The 17,903-nt window shown below is 46.3% G+C and overlaps 2 protein-coding genes across 2 annotated transcripts; both read left to right on the plus strand.

Annotated features, from left to right (window-relative positions):
* The first annotated feature begins 1,942 nt into the window (after positions 1 to 1,942).
* LOC102048376 (heat shock 70 kDa protein 12A-like) lies at positions 1,943 to 8,886 on the plus strand. Its single transcript, XM_055712773.1, is given in 6 exon segments — positions 1,943 to 2,069; positions 2,072 to 2,224; positions 3,335 to 3,555; positions 4,920 to 5,091; positions 6,047 to 6,445; positions 6,448 to 8,886. Coding segments are annotated over 6 exon segments (1,713 nt in total). The 3' UTR covers positions 7,089 to 8,886.
* A 4,029-nt stretch (positions 8,887 to 12,915) lies between these two features.
* Positions 12,916 to 16,900, plus strand: LOC102052663 (cytoglobin-1-like). Its single transcript, XM_005441289.3, has 3 exons — positions 12,916 to 13,220; positions 15,219 to 15,450; positions 16,683 to 16,900. Exons 1-3 carry the CDS (start codon positions 13,126 to 13,128, stop codon positions 16,809 to 16,811), a joined length of 456 nt encoding a protein of 151 aa, XP_005441346.1. The 5' UTR covers positions 12,916 to 13,125; the 3' UTR covers positions 16,812 to 16,900.
* The last annotated feature ends 1,003 nt before the right edge of the window (positions 16,901 to 17,903 follow it).

Consider the following 17,903-nt stretch of genomic DNA (forward strand, 5'->3'; position numbering starts at 1 on the left):
CCTGTTACAGTTCAGAGGACTGCGCAGGCCAGGGTTTGAGCAATTAAGGCTGGAGGAAATGGGCAAGATGCAGACAACTCTTGAAAAACTAACTCAACCCAGACCTGCAGAGTGTGTGGAACAGCAAATGCAGGCAGCTGTTCTGCTGAAACTAACTTTGCAACATAAGGGTATGGGGTATTTTAATAGAAGAGAATAAAGCTCTATATTCTGATAGTAATTTTTTATTTCTACAACTGCTGTGTCCCATTTCCAAATGAGGATCTCAAACATCAACTATTATTGCAGAGACAATCCCAGACTGAGGTGCTGCTGCAGCTTGGTTACAGGTGGAACAGACAGCAAACTCCTTCCTGCAACCAGGCAATGTCAAAGAAAGCCCAAGCATGAGGCTTCACCATCAGTTTATGCTGATCCAAGTCCGCACAGCTGCTGCAAAGGACTGTCCTGCCCCTCTCTCTCAGCACCTTTTCTTTCTTCCTCCACTGAAACAGATTTTGTTTTTATTTACTTGGATTTCTTCCTTTCCAGTTAAATCACTTCATTTCCAGTCTTTCACTGAGGACACTTTTTCTTTAATCTCAACAATCCAGTGTATAATCTGCATTTAAGTCAGCCTTTGCCTGCAAAAAAAAAAATAAATGAACTTAGAGACCAACTCCCTGAAGTCCAGGATGTGTTACACTATTTATACCATTCTTTCCAATTTCTCTTTCTCTTACACCCATTTAAGATCTGCCTCACCCGTTGCAGCTGAACTTGAGCAAATTAACTGTCCCTGTGACAGATGGGAAGGATAGGAATTAGAAAACAGAACTTTTAGTGAAATATTTCACAACCAGGAAATGTTTGCAGTCCTTTGTCACAACCTGTCCTGGTTTAACCCCATCCAGCAACTAAGCACCACAGAGCTGCTTGCTTGCTCCCCCCAACCTGGAGGGGTGGAGAGGAGAATTGGAAAGGAATGTAAAACTCAAGGGTTGAGATAAGAGCAATTTAATAATTTAAGCAGAATAAAAAAGGTAAGAATGATAACAAATAATAACAGTTATAATGGAAAGGTGGGGGAAAGGATAAAACCCAAAGGAACAGGGAGAAAGGAAAACAAGTGATGCACAGTACAACTGCTCACCACCCCCTGACCGATGCCCAGCCAGCCCCCAAGCAATGATCCCCAGGCCCCAGCTAACCCTCCAAGTTTCTATACCAAGCATGACGCCCCATGGTATGGAACACCTCTTTGGCTGGTTCAGGCCAGCTGTCCTGGCTGTGTCCCTTCCCAGTCTCTTGTGCCCCTCCAGCCCTCTCACTGGCAGGGCCAGCATTACCCAGCAACAACTAAAAACTTCAGCGTGTTATCAACATTGTTCTCACATCAGAGCCAAAACCCAGCACTCTGTGAGCTACTAAGAAGAAATTTAACTCCATCCCAGCCAAAACCCCCAAACACAACCCCCAAACGACTTTGTAGAAATATTCAGACCTACTAAGGTTAAACTTGGTAAGTTTAGCCAGAAACACCTGCTGTGCAACATACCTGCCACCTTCTGCAGTCATCTCGCTATGGTCAGTGTCCTTACACGGTCCTTTAAACATCCCTGTTGTGCTGTAGGAAGAAAACTCTGGTGAACCAATGCTTTTACAACAGCAGAAAATGTTTGCTGAAATGAGTGGCAGCACAGGGAACTGTGCTGCCAGGAGCACCAGAAGCTACTGCAAGTGTCAGTAGCTTGCTTTCTTTCACAAAGGGATCCTTCTGTTTTAAGTAACAAACAAGAGCTCCTCCACTTTCTGGGAAATAACACTATTTCTTTGCACAGTATGTAGCATCACGCTCGTTTCCTGCCAATGAAGTCAGAGAAGGGTGGCTTTGCCTTGCAACATTCAGTTTCATTGCAGTCCCATTGCTCCCCTGCAGCATACCCCTGCACTACAACTGGCCATGATCAGCAAGTCAGTCTTCATTGCTATAGATTTCAGCACGTCCTACAGTGGGTACTGTTTTTCCCTTACTTCAAGTACAGGCCAAATCCACCAAGTGTACTGGGGAACAGAGCATGGGCTCAAACCCTAAAGACACCCACATGCATCTTGTTCAACCAGGAGCAGAAGTTCAAGAAGTTTGGCTATGATGCTGTGATGAAGTACAAGAGCCTGCCCCATGGAAAAGCTGACAACTGGTACTTCTTCCAGGACTTCAAGATGAAGCTGTACAACACACTAGGTGGAACAGTTACTGCTAATGAGAGTCAGAGCTATTAATTTGAGGGGTGGGTGGTTAGGGGTATTGGTGAAGAGGGCTGAGTAAATCTGGCTGATTAGTGTTGCAACAGAGGGAAGACACAGTCACTCAATATGAGTGATCAGCAGACTTTGTTTATTGTCCCTTACAGTCATCTTTTATGCCTTTTTATAATTAGCTCATACATATTACAAAAGTTAAGCTCATTATTGGTTAATTGCCTAAATACCAAGCCCGCCCCTAGTTTCTCTTCTGTAGTTATCTGTTCCCACCTGTAACATTCTTTTCCCACCGTGATCTTCCTGTTATTGTGTAATTTTTGCTTTACTTCAGATAAGCTGAGAGCGATGTGCATTTTTGTCCAGCCAGCTGGACTATGTCTGTGACCCTTTTCAGCTAGCCAGTTATCCACAGATGAGGACTAATAAAAGGAAATCAAAGGGTATCTTTATGATCTTAAGAAGAAATTACTTGCTTTCTTAGTTAGCCAAAAGCTTCATGACACTGTTCATTGTCTAAAGACAGTAAAACCTGACTGCACACGTGAAACCAGATACTTGTTGTTAACAAAAAGCTGCCTTGCTCCGGAGCTTCTAGTCTCTCTGTGGCTCCCTGCCTCAGTTCTCAACAGGCAACAAGTGAAGTTTCCTGGAATTCAAATGAGGTGGGCAACCTTGGGGTCACCATAGAGACTCCTCCCATGTTATATACTTACCCTTAGCTTGTCTCTCCCTCCCCTGAAATGGTGTGCTCAAGCCAGTTTAAGAGTGGCTAGCTGTCCTTCAAGCACATAATGGCTATCATTTCTTTCTGAAGGCTCTATGTTAGTTTAGAGTCATTCACAGCTTTTTCTGTGTTTGCTCATTCAGCCAAACATCAGGCTACCTTAGGGCCTCCTTGTCTGTGCTCTGGGGTCCCACAGGACTTCCCAAAACGTGGAATAACCCAGAGCACAGGGCCAGCCCCAGACAGAGGGGGTTTGGACACAGGACTTAGTTCTGTGCCATATGTTGAGCAGTGTTCAATGTGACGGGGACAGGCCTCATACTGAGACTGCAATGTGTAACCCTGAGATTTTTTTTTTGTAGCAAGTCACATCTGACATGGAGCTGAAAGCCATCAATGGCAAGAGGCTTCCTGCCCTCACAATCTTTTCCAAAAGCCCGTGCTACCTGAAGGAACATGCCCTGAACACCATCCAAGAGGCCTATGTCCAGACTGTCTGCAGCCAGGAGGAGATCACCTGGTTCGTTACTGTCCCAGTCATATGGAGTGCTGCTGCCAGGCAGTTCATGCGGCTGGAAGCAAAGGAGGCAAAAGCAGGGGTTATCCCATTTCCTCAAATTATCTTTGGAGATTTTCCTCAATATTTAAACAACCTGTATGCCGTGGTTTACCCTGGCTCATAATTAAGTACCATGCAGCCACATGCTCACTCCCCCCTTCACCCAGAGGGATGGGGAGGAGAATAGAAAAGGAAAACTAAACTCAAGGCTTGAGATAAGAACAATTTCATAATTGAAATATAATAATAATAGTAGAAGATAAAGGATGGGGGGAGGAAGGAAAACATGTGACTACCTGCTGACAGATGTCCAGCCAGTCCCTGGGCAGCTGTCCAACCTCCGGCCAACCTCCCCAGTTTATATACTGGGTATGATGTGCTATGGTATGGAATACCTCTTTGTCTAGTTTGTGTGAGCTGTCCTGGCTGCATCCCCTCACAGTCTCTTGTGCTCCTCCAGCCCTCTTGCTGGTAGGGCCTGAGAAACTGAGAAGTCCTTTACTTAATATGAATATTAACCAGCAACAACTGAAAAATGTCAGTGTGCTATCAACGTTCTCACACCAAATCTAAAACACAACACTGCACCAGCCACTAAGAAGAAAGTTAACTCTGTCCCAGCTGAAACCAGGACACCTTATTTCAGATTTCAGCCTACCAGGGTGAGAAATTTCTCATGTTGGGAGTGGTGGGGTGTCACAGCACTACCAAAACTAGCCAGCTGCAACAAGGCCTTTACCATCCCATACCAGGTTAACATCGATAAGCAGTTCCCACACCTTGCCCCAGCATAGCCACCAACCCCCCCCCAAGGTTTCAAAAGTTCATCTACTGTCTGTGCTGTTTCTCCATCCTCTTCAGGCCAGTTCACCCTGCTTCTTGCCTCTGCTGCATCCAGATTCTTTCTTCTCTGGGCTCCTCTTCCATCCAGCCTCTCCTCATCCAGGCCACCTGCTTCTCCCAGGGCCTCTCCTTGTCTCTCCTACATCCGGGGTGTGCTCTCTCTTCCCTCTGCTTCTTCCAGGTTTCTCTTCATCCAGACCTCATCTTCTGTACCCCTTACAGCTATTTAACTACTTAGCAGGAACCAGCCACAGCTGCACATTATCCACGTCAGCCAGCCCACAGCTGTATATTATCAATGTTAATTAACCTGCCTTAATTCCTTTATAATTCCTCTACATTGGGGGAAAGGATGTCCCAAACAGGCAGTAACAACTGCTCTATCCTTCCCCCCCCTCACCATGTAGAAATGAGCCCCATGGAGGTCAAGGGTACAAAAACCACCACCCCAGCGTGGGCTTCTGGGGTGAGAACGGCCTCCCTTGCAAGTGACATTCTTGCAGCGGTGATCTTGCCACCTTTCCTTGCACCTCTCTCTCATGATTTTAGGCAGGACTTATCTCTGACATGATGTCTGAGAATCTGATCATTGCCTTGGAGCCGGAGGCTGCATCACTGTGGTGCAAACAGCTTCCACAGGAAGGGTTTATGGCAGATGACAGTGACAAGAAGAAGTTTGAAAACTCCCCTGGGATCCAGTATGTTGTCGTTGACTGTGGAGGTAAAATTTTCCCTGTTTAACAGGTACCATCTTTGCTGGGCATGGCATATGGCTGTTTTGCAGTGTCCCCAAAGATCTGCAGTGCAGTCCCAGAGCTTGGACTCTACTGCTGCGCTTGTCATGGGGATTTTATTTTCATTTCTCACTTCATGAGATCCCATGGGTAGGCAGAAAAAGAGGAGGAAAGGGCGGGACTGCTAAAGGCCTGATCCATGGCAAATGGAAGTCATTGTTTCATGCCATCATGCACTTCAGGCCAGACAGTCACAGTAAGAACACCTGCCATTGTACCAGACTGGGCTGCACCACGTCCCAGCCTCAGTCACTGACGTGCACCCATGTGCTGTTGTATAGCCTGAGCTCACAGCCTCCTCTGTAGGAACAAGTGTAGTGCCCAGTGAACTGAGCAAAGAGACTGACTGGCAGGCACTGTAGAGTAAAGCTTTAAGAATAGTTTACAAAGCACTTTTTAGTAGTTTTTCTAGTTTCCTGTGTGAGTTTTTTTGGTGGAACATGTATTTCCTGCCAAGAGCGATCTGATGATTATGAACAAATACTGAAAAGGCATCAAGAGGACCACAAGTTTCTGAGTCACACCACCACTGCTCATCTTAACTCTTGTATGTCAAAAGGCAGGAGTCAATTGTCTATGTGAGGCCAGCCTCCTTTTGTAAACAGAAAGGAGACCGGCTTGTCCAGGGAGCAAATCAGAGCATCCATCTGTCATCAGAAGTTACTGTAGGAACCTTGAAAGACCAGGCTTTTATACAGAGGTGTGTAAATTCAGGAAATGTAGAGGTGTGCAGGCAGTAGTGGAGTGAAGAAAACAGCAGAAAAGCACATTTGTGAACTGGGAGTTCAGAAGGTAAGATTATATTCAGTGGAAAGTAAAGACCTCAAGTACTTTAAAAAAAACAACAGCTAACTTCATTTGTGTTCGTGTGTGGGTATATAGGTGGCACAATAGACATCATGGTACATGAGATCCAAGAAAACCGTTTACTGAAGGAGTTACACAAGGCAACGGGAGGTGGATGGGGAGGCAACAGTGTGGATGAAAACTTCACTGTTTGCCTCAAGAAAATATTTAATGATGGAGTATGGGATGAATATGTACAGAGCCACCCTTCCGAATTACGGCATATGATGTACAACTTTAGTATACAGAAATGCTTGACTGGCAGGGACGCCATCTACATACATTGCTACCACAACTTGACCAGAGTGGCAGAGCACAAGAAGGACATCTCTCACTTCTTCAAAAATGGAGAAGGAGCTGTGTGGTGTGATGGGATGATCATGATTACCTATAAGAAAATTAAAAGCTTTTTTGACCACCATATCAAAAATATCATTCGAGGGAGATTCTTGACAAGCCTAAAATGGCCAAGGTTAAGTACATTTTGCTTGTGTGAGGCTTTGCGTCTAGTATTATCTTGAGAGATGCAATCAGGAGGCAGGCCTTTAGCAAGAAGTATCATATCCTTTGTCCAATGGAAGTCCAAGTGGCCATTGCAAAAGGGGCTGTTTTATTTGGAGTCAGTCCACACGTTATTGCCTCAAGAGTCAGCGCTTGGACATATGGCATAGCAGTAAGTGAGAAATTTGATGCTTCTATCCATCCCTTCTGTAAACAAAGGGTTTCAAAAGCTGATGGCTTTGTTTATTGCACGGATCTCTTCAAGAAATTGGTGGGAATTGAAGAGGCAGTGAACATAAATGAAGGTGTGCACTATGATTTCTATCCAACAGAACCAGATCAAACAGAAGTATGCTTTTCTTTCTATTGTACAGAAAAGCAGGATGCTCAGTACATAGATGAGGAAGGGTTGGAAAAGCTTGGCTCCGGTACAGTGCCAATGCCAGACACAAAGCTGGGGAGGAAACGCCAGCTGAAGCTGGATATTAAATTTGGGCTCACTGAATTTAAAGCCACATGTACTGATGTTATTTCCAAACAAAGTTGGGCAATTATGATAAATTTTTTAGCTATGTAAATGCTTGGTGCATCAAGCAGCAGAGAAATAACTCAAAGAAGGGTATGGCTTTAGTGGGAGGCAATAACTACTACAACAGAGAAGGCAAATGGACCATAAAATTTGTCATCCAGCCTTCTGCTTGCACAAGTAAACAGTTTGCTGGTCTTATTCTCTGGTTCCTTCCATTCCTCACCAAGCACCCTTTCAGTCCAACACTCTTTGTTGTATCTGAAAGCAGGTTTATCTGATGTATCTCTTGCCCTTCTAGTTTAGCCCCATTGCATCTCTGAATACAATAGTCCATACCACCAACATAATGAGTTGTACTCTATCTGTGTTTGATACAAAGCTTCTGGACTGGTGTCTAACTTGTACACATATACCAGCCCATAACTGTTTCTTTTAGCTTGATGTCTTCTCTCAGTTATATTTTCTCTTCCTCTGATATCAGATCTCTTTATTTGGAGACCAGTTTTAATTCTGCCAGGGGTGACATTCAATGGATTTCAGTTTTCTCCAGAACATCATCTATATCGATTGTGTGTAATTAAAGCACTCGTCCCAGTCAAGGGTGCTGTGTGAAGCAGTAACTCGGTGTAGTCTGGGAGATTGTATCCAAAACCTGTGGGAGTGTTGTTTCCATTAAACCATTGGATGGTTTGATCTCAATAACTGGACAGATACAAATGCCAGATTGTAACATTACAGATATGAATAGTGCTTATGCCGCTGCCTGAGCCCCTGTCAGCTTTGGGTACTTTCTACATCTCTGACTTGGACTTGATATTTTCCAAGTCCTTAAGAGCTCATTTCTTTGCCTCCTTCTTACAGCACCTGTGCACAGGTTCAGCACAGTGCAGCCTGTGTGAGCCCAGATTTGTCCAAAATAAGGATGTGATCCTGCAGTGCTTTGGGTCTAGCTGGGCTGGAGTTAACTTTCTTCATAGCTACCCTTGTGCTGCTATGTGATTTATAACCAAAACAGTGCTGATGATAGCACACCAATGTTTTTGCAATAGCTGAACAGTGCTTGCAAGGCCATCTCCGTTTCTCACTTGGTCCCTGCAGCGAGAAGGCTGATGGGGGGAGCAAGGGGCTGGGAGAGGGCACAGCTGGCACAGCTGACTCCATAGCCTGTAACTCATGCTCAGCAATAAAACTGGGGTGAGTTTCTCCAAAATAGCTATTGTTTGGCGATTGGTTGGGCATCAGTCCGGTGGTAGGATGTGGTGACTTCCTTTGCATCACGTTGTTTGGGTTTCTTTATGTAATTTTTTCCCTCTTCACTAAGGGTGGCTGTGGAGTTTCCCTGCTGAACACCAGCCTGTGCCAATGCAAATACTTCATTAGCTGGATGCACTATGTGAAAACTCAGTGCTGGCATCTTTATTAGCTGTAATGACTGTGATAGAATCACCCCTAGCCATGTACTTCACGGCATCAGTCATTAAAGCAGCATTCAGCTTATTAATCTGTATACGTACTATGCCCTATGATGTATAAAAGCTGAATTATTTTGAATACATTGCCTTTGTTTTCGCACTTAAAATCTTATGTGTACAATAAAAATATTCACAACAGAAACCTGTGTATTTTTCTGTTGTGTCAGATGGTAGTACTCTGTAAACTATGTGAAGGCTATTCTTGCTGGTCCCAAGAAGCTGAGTAATCCTGCTTTTTTCTTACCCTTTCGACTTGGTACTTTCACCAGTACAAACTGCAACACAGCTCCACCTGAGCCCACTACCACTGTCTGAATGGGAGAGAGAAGTGCGGTCTGGTGGCAGCTGGGAAAGCTGCGTGTGTCTGCCCCAGGTCTTTCCCACCCATGTGCTTTGTGGGCTTTAGCGTTCAGACATTGATGCCAACGGTCATGCCTGCTGCTCCTTATTTTATTTGTTTTTATGAGCTGGTAACATTGATAACTGCAGGTACTGAGCATGGAGCAGGTGCAGGTGTTTGTCATCTCTGTAAAAGCAGCACTGAATATCAGCATCTCCAGCTAAGCATCTGAGAAACCTGGCAATACCTGCTGTGGGGGGCTCTAACCTCAGTCTGACAGTGTGAGGGGTGTTGGGAAAATAAGAGTTATAGCTGCCAAGCCCCTTCCAGCCACTCTCCACAATGAGCGTGTCTGCTGACCTGGAGATTAACCCCTGTTGCGTAATAAATAGGGTGGTTTATTTGTATTAAACACAAAACTTAACAGATCGTGAACTTTCAAGGAGAAGAAAACAGGGGCGGCTTTGCATTGCCTGTGGCCGGGGCATCAGTGAGCTCTGTGGGCAGTTATTGCTGCTGGATCGTGAGCAGCTGGGCAGGTAGAAAATGACATCTGTGTCTGTGGCCAGCACTTGCCAGCTGACTTCTGTCTAAAGCACACGGTTTCTCAGAAACAACAAATAAATCTCACTGTGCAGACCCACCACCATTTCCCTGCACCGCAATGGAATCACACCCTCTGCTTCCTTGGCTGGGGACAGAGCCAGGAGCAGCCTGGCTGCCGCATGCAGCACAAACCACAGCAGCTGCGCTCCCGGCTCGGGATTGCCCAGCACCATCCGCCCTGCCCTGGCCTGACCTTACCCGCTGAGGAGCATCCCGTCCATGGCCCAGGCTGTCCTCTGCAGTGCTGCCCGGCACTCCTGTCAGAAAATATTTCTCCCCGTTCAGCAGAAATTGAACTTAAAAGCATTCACCTCCTTTGGGATATGAAAGAAAAATCATGGGAGACGAGAAAGAAATAAACCAAGCACACATCCTCTTCCCCCAGGGAGAAGGGGTGAGGTTGGCAGCAATGTGATGACTTTACAATTAAACAGCACATTTTTCACAGCTATTCCATTTCAAGGCCAAAAAAATAGGCTTTTCTGCAGCTTTTGTGTTTTACTCTCTAGAGACCCATAAGGTGTAGTATAGATGTGTATAACCCTGTTAGAGATGTCAAAATGTTATGAGGTATTGCTGTGTTCATCTTACAAGGACTCGGCAGATCATATGGGGGAAAATAGAGGATAATTTTCCAAAACAGTAAATGTCGCGACGGAGGGAAGACACAGTCACTCAATATGAGTGATCAGCAGACTTCGTTTATTGAACCTTACAGTCACCTTTTATGCCTTGTTATAATTGGCTCATACATATTACAAAAGTTAAGCTCATTATTGGTTAGTTGCCTAAATACCAAGCCCGCCCCTAGTTTCTCTTCTGTAGTTATCTGTTCCCACCTGCAACATTCTTTTCCCACCGAAATCTTCCTGTTATTGTGTAACTTTTGCTTTACTTCAGATAAGCTGAGAGCGATGTGCATTTTTGTCCAGCCAGCTGGACTATGTCTATGTGACCCTTTTCAGCTAGCCAGTTATCCACAAGTAAAAGTAACACCAGAAGGTGAAAGGAAAGAACAGAAAAGCATGTCACAAAAAGCTTGGTGACATGTTTGTCTGTGCAGGAGGAGGTCAGGGCCTGCCCTGTGCAGCTCACAGCTGGCTTGACACCAGGTATAATTGACCCATTGCACCCCAAAACTGGACCAACCAGAAGAGTTTATGGTGGCTCTGTGGAAATGTGTTTAAGAAAGAGCAGAAAATGCTGAAAAAAGAAACAAGGCCAGGGCAGGTACAGTACCCAAAGGGAGACTGGTGGAAGAGCGCATGCTGGAGCAGTTGAGTAGCATACAAGGAGCAGCAAGAGCAAAGAGACCCCCATGCACCAACCCCCAGTTCCTGCACCACCCATGGTCTCACCAAAGGGCCTGGGTATAACCTGTGGCACAGGGGTGGGGGACCAGGATGCGGGGGAATGGAGGTTTTTAAGTGTTGGTTTGTTACTTGGCAATAAATTAATTTGAATGAAATTTCCCAACACAAAATGGTATTTTTTTGGCCTATGACAGGATGTCTAACAATATGTTGAGTGAATGAGCACCTTCGTACTGCAATGTCCCAGATGAGGTTGGAGAGGGGAGAGGAGAATTTCCCCAGGGAACTTTGCTTGTGAACTGCTGCGAACAAAAACCAAATGGGAGGGAAACGAAAGGTGAGCAAAGGAGATGAAGAGGAAAAGACTAAGAAAGCTAAGAGGGAAGACTCATCCTTGAGCAAAGTCATTGCTGTCACAGCTCAGGTCAGAGAGCCAGGCTCACCACAATACTCCAGCTTCTCCCACTGAGAAGTGTCCACTGCAGGTCAGAGTACACCAGGATCTACAAGAAGAACATGACACCTACAGAGAGGAGTAGATGTTGCAAACCAGTAATCGTACACATTCACATCCCAAATAAAAAACAGCTCTACCTCCATGCTCCACACCTGCTTTAGCCCCTTTTACTTTGGCTAAAGTTGGTGCTGCTCTTTCTTCAGGAGCTCGGTCTCTCCCAGGCCACCCATGACAAGTACTTGATGCACATTCTGCTCTTGGCCGTAGGTTTGATGCTTTCCCCACCAAGCTCCTCCTAGAAGGTTTTGCCTGCCAAGGCCTGGGAACTGCCAACTCCTGTGGTGCCGTCCTCACTCCTTCCTCTGTGTCCCTGCGCTGGTGGCTCGGCTGGGACAACTGGTGCTTCTCTGGTTTGTGTTTGCCTTCAAAGCAGCAATGGTCCCAGCAGCACAGCGTGCTCTGCTCCCACCCCCCACCTCCCCGCCGCCCTGCTCTCCTGAAATCTGGGGCATTTTTCTGAGGATTTGGGGATGAGAAAGCAGAAGGTTGCACAGCTTTTATCAGACCACTTGTTTGCTGTGGTGAAAAGGGAGAGGGAGGGAAGGGAGGAGCAGTTTCAGTAAAGTCATTTGAGGTATCCCTCGGCAGTGGTGGGACACAGCCCCTCTAAGACTGATCAGTCTTGGTGAGATTGCAGCCACCACTTCCCTTCTGCTCTGGGGTATCAGGCTCGTTTTGCTCGCTGTGCTGCTCAGTTCCCCCTTGTGCATGTTCCTTCCCTCCTCTAAACCATCCCAAACAATACCAGGTTTTGTCTGCAGTCGGAGTCCGGCAGCAGCAGCAGTTCCTCAAGCCCTTTAGCCCTTATTTTGTGTTCGTGCCCTGGACTTAACCAGAACATTCCTGCCAGAGGTTAAGCCCAGGCGCTGTGTGGATAATCCAAGATTTTTTTTTGCCTCCAGTTCCAGAAGACTGTGACAATAACAGGCCTGTAGGTGCTGTCTGCAGCTCCACACTGGCCCTTCTGCTCCTTACCTTTTTCTCTCTGCCAGGCAGGTAGGGTTTAGGGATAGGACAGAGATCCCAGCTGTAAACCAGGAAGATGAGGGTAGTGAAATGCCTGTGTCCCGTGCTGGCTGTCTGCACAGTTTATCTCCTGCGTTACAATGAGGTGGCCTTCCAGGGCACTGTGGCCACAGATGCTGTGCCCACGCTGCTGTCACTGTTGCCACAATGCTGTTGTTTTGGGCTGGCGATGCCTCCACCCACAGAGTACCAAGGCTGGGGGTAGCTGTGGGGTGAGCCCCTGCTAAACCAGAGGGCTGTGGGGAAAGCAGTGGCCGTGGCATGAAAGCAGGACTGGAGAGAGTTGCTGGAGCTGGAAATGGCATCACTGGACTGAAGGACCAAGAAGTGCTGGGAAGAGGGGCCGGCAGGCACCATGGTGCCTGCAGCACAGCAGCACTCTTGGGATCAAACCAGGAAAATTAGTGCTTGGGCAGGGATCACCCTTAGGAAAGAGAAGCCAAGCACTGGCCGTGGCAGGGGTGAGAAGGGAGGAGAGCTGATTTTTTCCTTCCTCACTGAAAACTCTCTTTTCCCTTATCTCCTCAGACAGCCAGATCTTTACTCTGGCACCTGATGCCACAGTGAGAGTGCTAGTCCTCCCTCCTCATGTGGTTGATTTCTTTCCTGATTAAAAGTGATTAGGCAGCCCTAAAGCCTGCAGAAATGTGACCGAGGGAAACGGAGACAAAGAGTCCATTCAAGATCTCTTAAATCCCCGGGCCAGTATTTAGAGAGCCCTGAGGAGACAACTGGAGCAGAACCACCCTGCCAGGACCTCCCTGTCCTTCTCCCTCCTGCTGCACCCTTTGTTGCCAAGGTCTCCTCCACCATGTCATTCTCTGAAGCAGAGGTGCAGAGTGCCCGCGGTGCCTGGGAGAAGATATATGTAGATGCTGAGGACAATGGGACAACTGTGCTGGTCAGGTAAGGAAAGAGCCCATCCTGATGCCACCCCAGAGGGTTGAAGGAGGAATGGCAAGAAGGATGGAGTTACCACCAGTACGTTTTTCACACAGCCCTTGCTGGGAACATTTTGATTTGCTGTGGTTTATCTCACCTCAGGGAGGAAATGGGGAAGAGGAGACATCCACACAAAGAAAAGGAAAGGGGGAAGAGGGTGGGAGAGGAAGAAGAGATGAGAACAATTTCTTTACTCCACCCATTTAAGGTAAAGAAATGGAAGTGTGATACGAAAGAGAATGGGAACAAACATAGGCCCTATTTCCCTCTTCCCCTTTCCCTCTGAACTCCTTTAATGACTTTTTTTTTAACTTGCATGTCCTCAGTATTTCTCTTCTGACTCTCCTTCAGCCTTTCCAGCCCAGCGCCCGTCTGTTTCATTGCATTGTACCCCTCCTGTGGGCTTTCTCTCTTACATTTTCATTCTGTTTTCCTCTCTTCTTCCATAAGATAGATGTTTCTTCTATTCACCTTTCAGATATCCTTCTCTCAGCTGGGATTTACATCACCTACATATGCACCAATCAGTCCAAATACTATTTCTGGTTATCATACCTTTGCCACTCCCTCTGGCTTTTTTGTATATCACATCTTGTGCCTGGGTCAGCCCCAGAAAGGGTTAGGCACTGCTCTTTCCTTCTGCAGTCTACACAATCTGTGGACAGTTAGGGTCAGAAATGCATCTATAAAATGCTAGCAGCATCAGTGGCTTGGCTCCCAGGGTAATTTACTCTAGAAGGTTTTTGCCTTAATGTCCTACAGCCCCAGCCCTGCCTTTAGAGAAGTTCTGGGCTCCCCAGTACAAAAGAGACATAGACATACTGGAAAGAGTACAACGAGGGGCCACAAAGATGATGAAGGGACTGGAGCATCTCTTCTATGAGGAGAGGCTGGGAGAGCTGGGGCTGTGCAACCTGGAGACAAGAAGGCTCAGGGGGATCTTATCAATGTATATAAAAACCTGAAGGGAGGATGCAAAGAAGACAGAGCCAGGCTCTCCTCAGTAGTGTCCAGGGACAGGACCAATGTGCAATGGGCACAGACTGAAAGACATGACATTCCCTCTGAACATCAGGAAACACTTTTTCACTGTGAGGGTGACTCAGCACTGGCACAGGTTGCCCAGAGAGGTTGTAAAGTCTCCATCCATGGAGATATTCAAAACCTGTCTGGACATAGTTCTGGGTAACCAGTTTGGGCTGGGGGGTTAGACCAGATGACCTTCAGTGGTCCCTTCAAGCCCAACCATTCTGTGACTCTGTGAAATGCAACCTAGAATTTGGTATTGCTATTTTAGGTGGATAACTGGTTTACCCAGTGGAGTAAACTGCTTAAGAGCTTGACCAAGATGACTGTAATTGATGTTATAAAAGGCAATTCCTTTATGAGTGGCACTGAATTGTGTTACTTTTGATTAAATGAAAGAGTCAGTACCTGGTACTCAAACAACAATCCCTCACAGCCAGTAAGAAAGCTTTGGCATGGACTCTAGGAAGGGGTTAATTAACAAAACCAATAGTAGGGTTTCTCCACCAAGAGCACAGTGGACTTATCTGCGGTCCAGAACATCTTTGGGAATATTGCACTGTCACACTCACCCCGTGTGAATGCGGCCCTACTTCTCTGTGGATTTTGTCTCTGCCTAACTCTCAGTCCACACTGAGGAATGTTTACTTTAAAAGCAGCAGAATAAATTCCAGGATAGGTAGGTTTTAAGGTGGATTGAGCAAAGGGAAGTGGCCTGGGGAGGGCCAAGGGAGGGAACAGGTTGCTGTGGGCACAGGGGCTGTGTGCAGATGGGAAGGGCAAAGAAGAACCAAGAAATGCAGGGGAAGGTGATTTATGTTCTAAAAAAGAGAAAGGAAAAGGGCAATAAAAGCCGAAGATAAGGCCTGAAATGTGAAGCCATATCTGCATCATTGCCTTGGTCCACCAATTAGGACATCTCTTGTTTCTCCACAGGATGTTTACTGAGCACCCAGACACCAAGTCCTACTTCACTCACTTCAAAGGCATGGACTCTGCTGAAGAGATGAAACAGTCGGATCAGGTCAGGGGCCACGGCAAGAAGGTTTTCTCTGCCATCAACGACATGGTGCAACACCTGGACAACTCTGAGGCTTTTCTTGGGATAGTGAACCCACTCGGCAAGAAACATGCTACCCAGCTGAAGATTGACCCCAAAAACTTTAGGGTGAGCCAGCAGCCCTCTTTGCAGAGGATGTGATTGTGAAGGGAGGATGTCTCCCCCTTTGAGGGTTAGAACTGAAGAAAACAGGCTTTGTATATACAAATGTATATACACTCCAGAGCGTGCAGATTGTTGAAGGTGAGACAGGTTGATGGTGGTAGATAGGAGGCGTAAGAGATCTGGCATCTGTTGGGAAGAAGGCTATGCAGCAGATGTGATGCAGGCAAATCTGCTGATGTGGGACCTGCAGAGCTGCTGACCAACTGTAGTGGGTTTTCTCAGTGCAACAGGATTCCCATGCTTGTCATTTAGTAGTAAGACACAGAAAAGCAGCTTAACACTGGACTTCAGTCCCTGATGTCTCTGTTTTTCTCCAGTAACAGGAACTGAGCTTTCCTAGGACAACTGAAACAGCTGGTATTGAGCAACGATGGCAACGGCATTGCCATCACTAAACAAACACAGATAATTAATACAGGATCGAACGACTTGCCCAAGTCCACCTAAGGTCACTACCAGAGTGCATTTATAACAGTTTTGTCTGCCTTACACAGCACAAAATACAAAAAGAGGCACCTTCTGGCAAAGGTCACTTAGGCACTGGGAAGGTGATTTCCAAAGCAATGGGCCCAATTTTCAGTCAGTGGGAGAATAAGTGAGGATTTCTGCCTGGAAAGATCCTGAAAAGAATTTTTCAGGGTAAAGTTGTACACAAACCAAAAATGCTGCACTGAAAAAGAGTTGACATTTCAAAGTATACCACCTACCTAGTGACTGTAAAGACAAACTCTCATTGCTACAAAGTGCTAGATAGCTAATAAACGGGAAAGATTAGGAAGGAACTTACCCCCCAAGCCATGTGTTCCATAGGTGCCCAACATGAGGCTTCTTGTGGCCTCTAAACATTTGGGACAGTTCACTGCCAGGAGAAGTATGGCAGTAGATGGACCAAGTGAACCAGTCCTGTACAGCTGTCTTTAAGTGATGGGCGCAGTCAACATTAACTAGATACAGGATAGTTAAAAAAACAGCAGCAGTGACTGGAATTTTTTGTGAATTCTATAATGCACCTAATTTTCCAACACCTGTTGCAAGGTCTGCGTGCTATACACTGTTGCATTGTTTTTGTACCTTTTTCTGTCCCCTAAGAATCCCAGCTAAAATTATATATCTTGTTCTTATGCCTCTAATGTGGAGGAAAGTTTACACTGTTTGTTTCTTCCCTTCTTGTTTAGATTCTCTGTGACATTATCTTGCAACTGATGGAGGAGAAATTTGGTGGAGACTGCAAAGCTTCCTTTGAGAAGGTGACCAATGAAATCTGCACTCACCTGAACAATGTCTACAAAGAGGCAGGTTGGTGAGGATGTGGCCTCCAGGCTCTTCAAACACCTTGCCAGCACTGACTTGCTGCTTTTGGGCCTCCAGCCACAGTTGGAAGAATGAAAAAGTTTTTAAAAAAGCACGAAAAAGGCTTATATAATGTAGATATCAATGTCAATAATTTCCTTAGCAAACTGAATTTCTACAGCTAAATAAAACCCGTAGATACATCAAAGCCAACCAACAAATCCTGATGTGCTTTGCAGCTTCAGTGGTTCAGGTGGGTTCCTCTGGCCACTTTCCTTGAAGACTACATTTTAAGACGATGACTTTAAGCTTACTATTCCTAAGAGAAAGACTTGCTCCTTCCAGCAGCACCAGCCCAGCAAGGCACCAGCCACTCCTTGTCTCAGCTACCACCTCTCCATCCACATGAATGGTGAGCAGGATACCATTTTTAAACATCTCCAGCGACTTTGTAGAGGTCATTATTTAAGAGGCAAGTTTAATGTTTGAACTAAAATGATGCAGGGAGTGTTGTATGGGAAAGACTAACGTCTAAGACACAGGGAAAGGCCTGTCCTGCATGAGCCAGTGGAGTTCCCCAACCTTGGGAGAGGTTTCTTGGAGCAGCTTTCAGCACAAGGGATGGCAACACTGAATGTGGTCACCACTGGGTCCCTCTGGGCAGGGATGAACATCTCCAGCACGTGGATTTCACTGCACTACTCCCAGCAAATTGCTCTGGCCATGTCCCCAGGAGAGGGCAATAGTACTGAGCTCACTAGCTCCTGTGCTTCTCAAAATGCATCCAGCTGAGGGGCTTTGCTGCTTCGGTGAGTGGGCAGCATGGTGGGCTCAGCTCAGTGCGGGATTGCTATGGCGCTGCCCTCATCCTGTCCTGTCGCACGGCCTGAGCCTCCCTTCAGCGGCAAATGAGTGCCGAACTATTTAATTGCTCTTCCTTGTATTCCTTAGACGTGGTGAAAGAATCAGCTAATAACTGCAAATAACCACAATTATGCTTCAGTGTAATGCAATAAACACAGAGAAAGCAGATACATCCTCTCATTTGTAGCCTGGAAAAGGCACTGGCGATGTGCAGTGGTGGTAGCTAGTTACAGTTCATGGTT

The sequence above is a fragment of the Falco cherrug genome, chromosome 5 (assembly GCF_023634085.1).
Source record: "Falco cherrug isolate bFalChe1 chromosome 5, bFalChe1.pri, whole genome shotgun sequence".
In the NCBI taxonomy this organism is placed as follows: Eukaryota; Metazoa; Chordata; class Aves; order Falconiformes; family Falconidae; genus Falco; species Falco cherrug.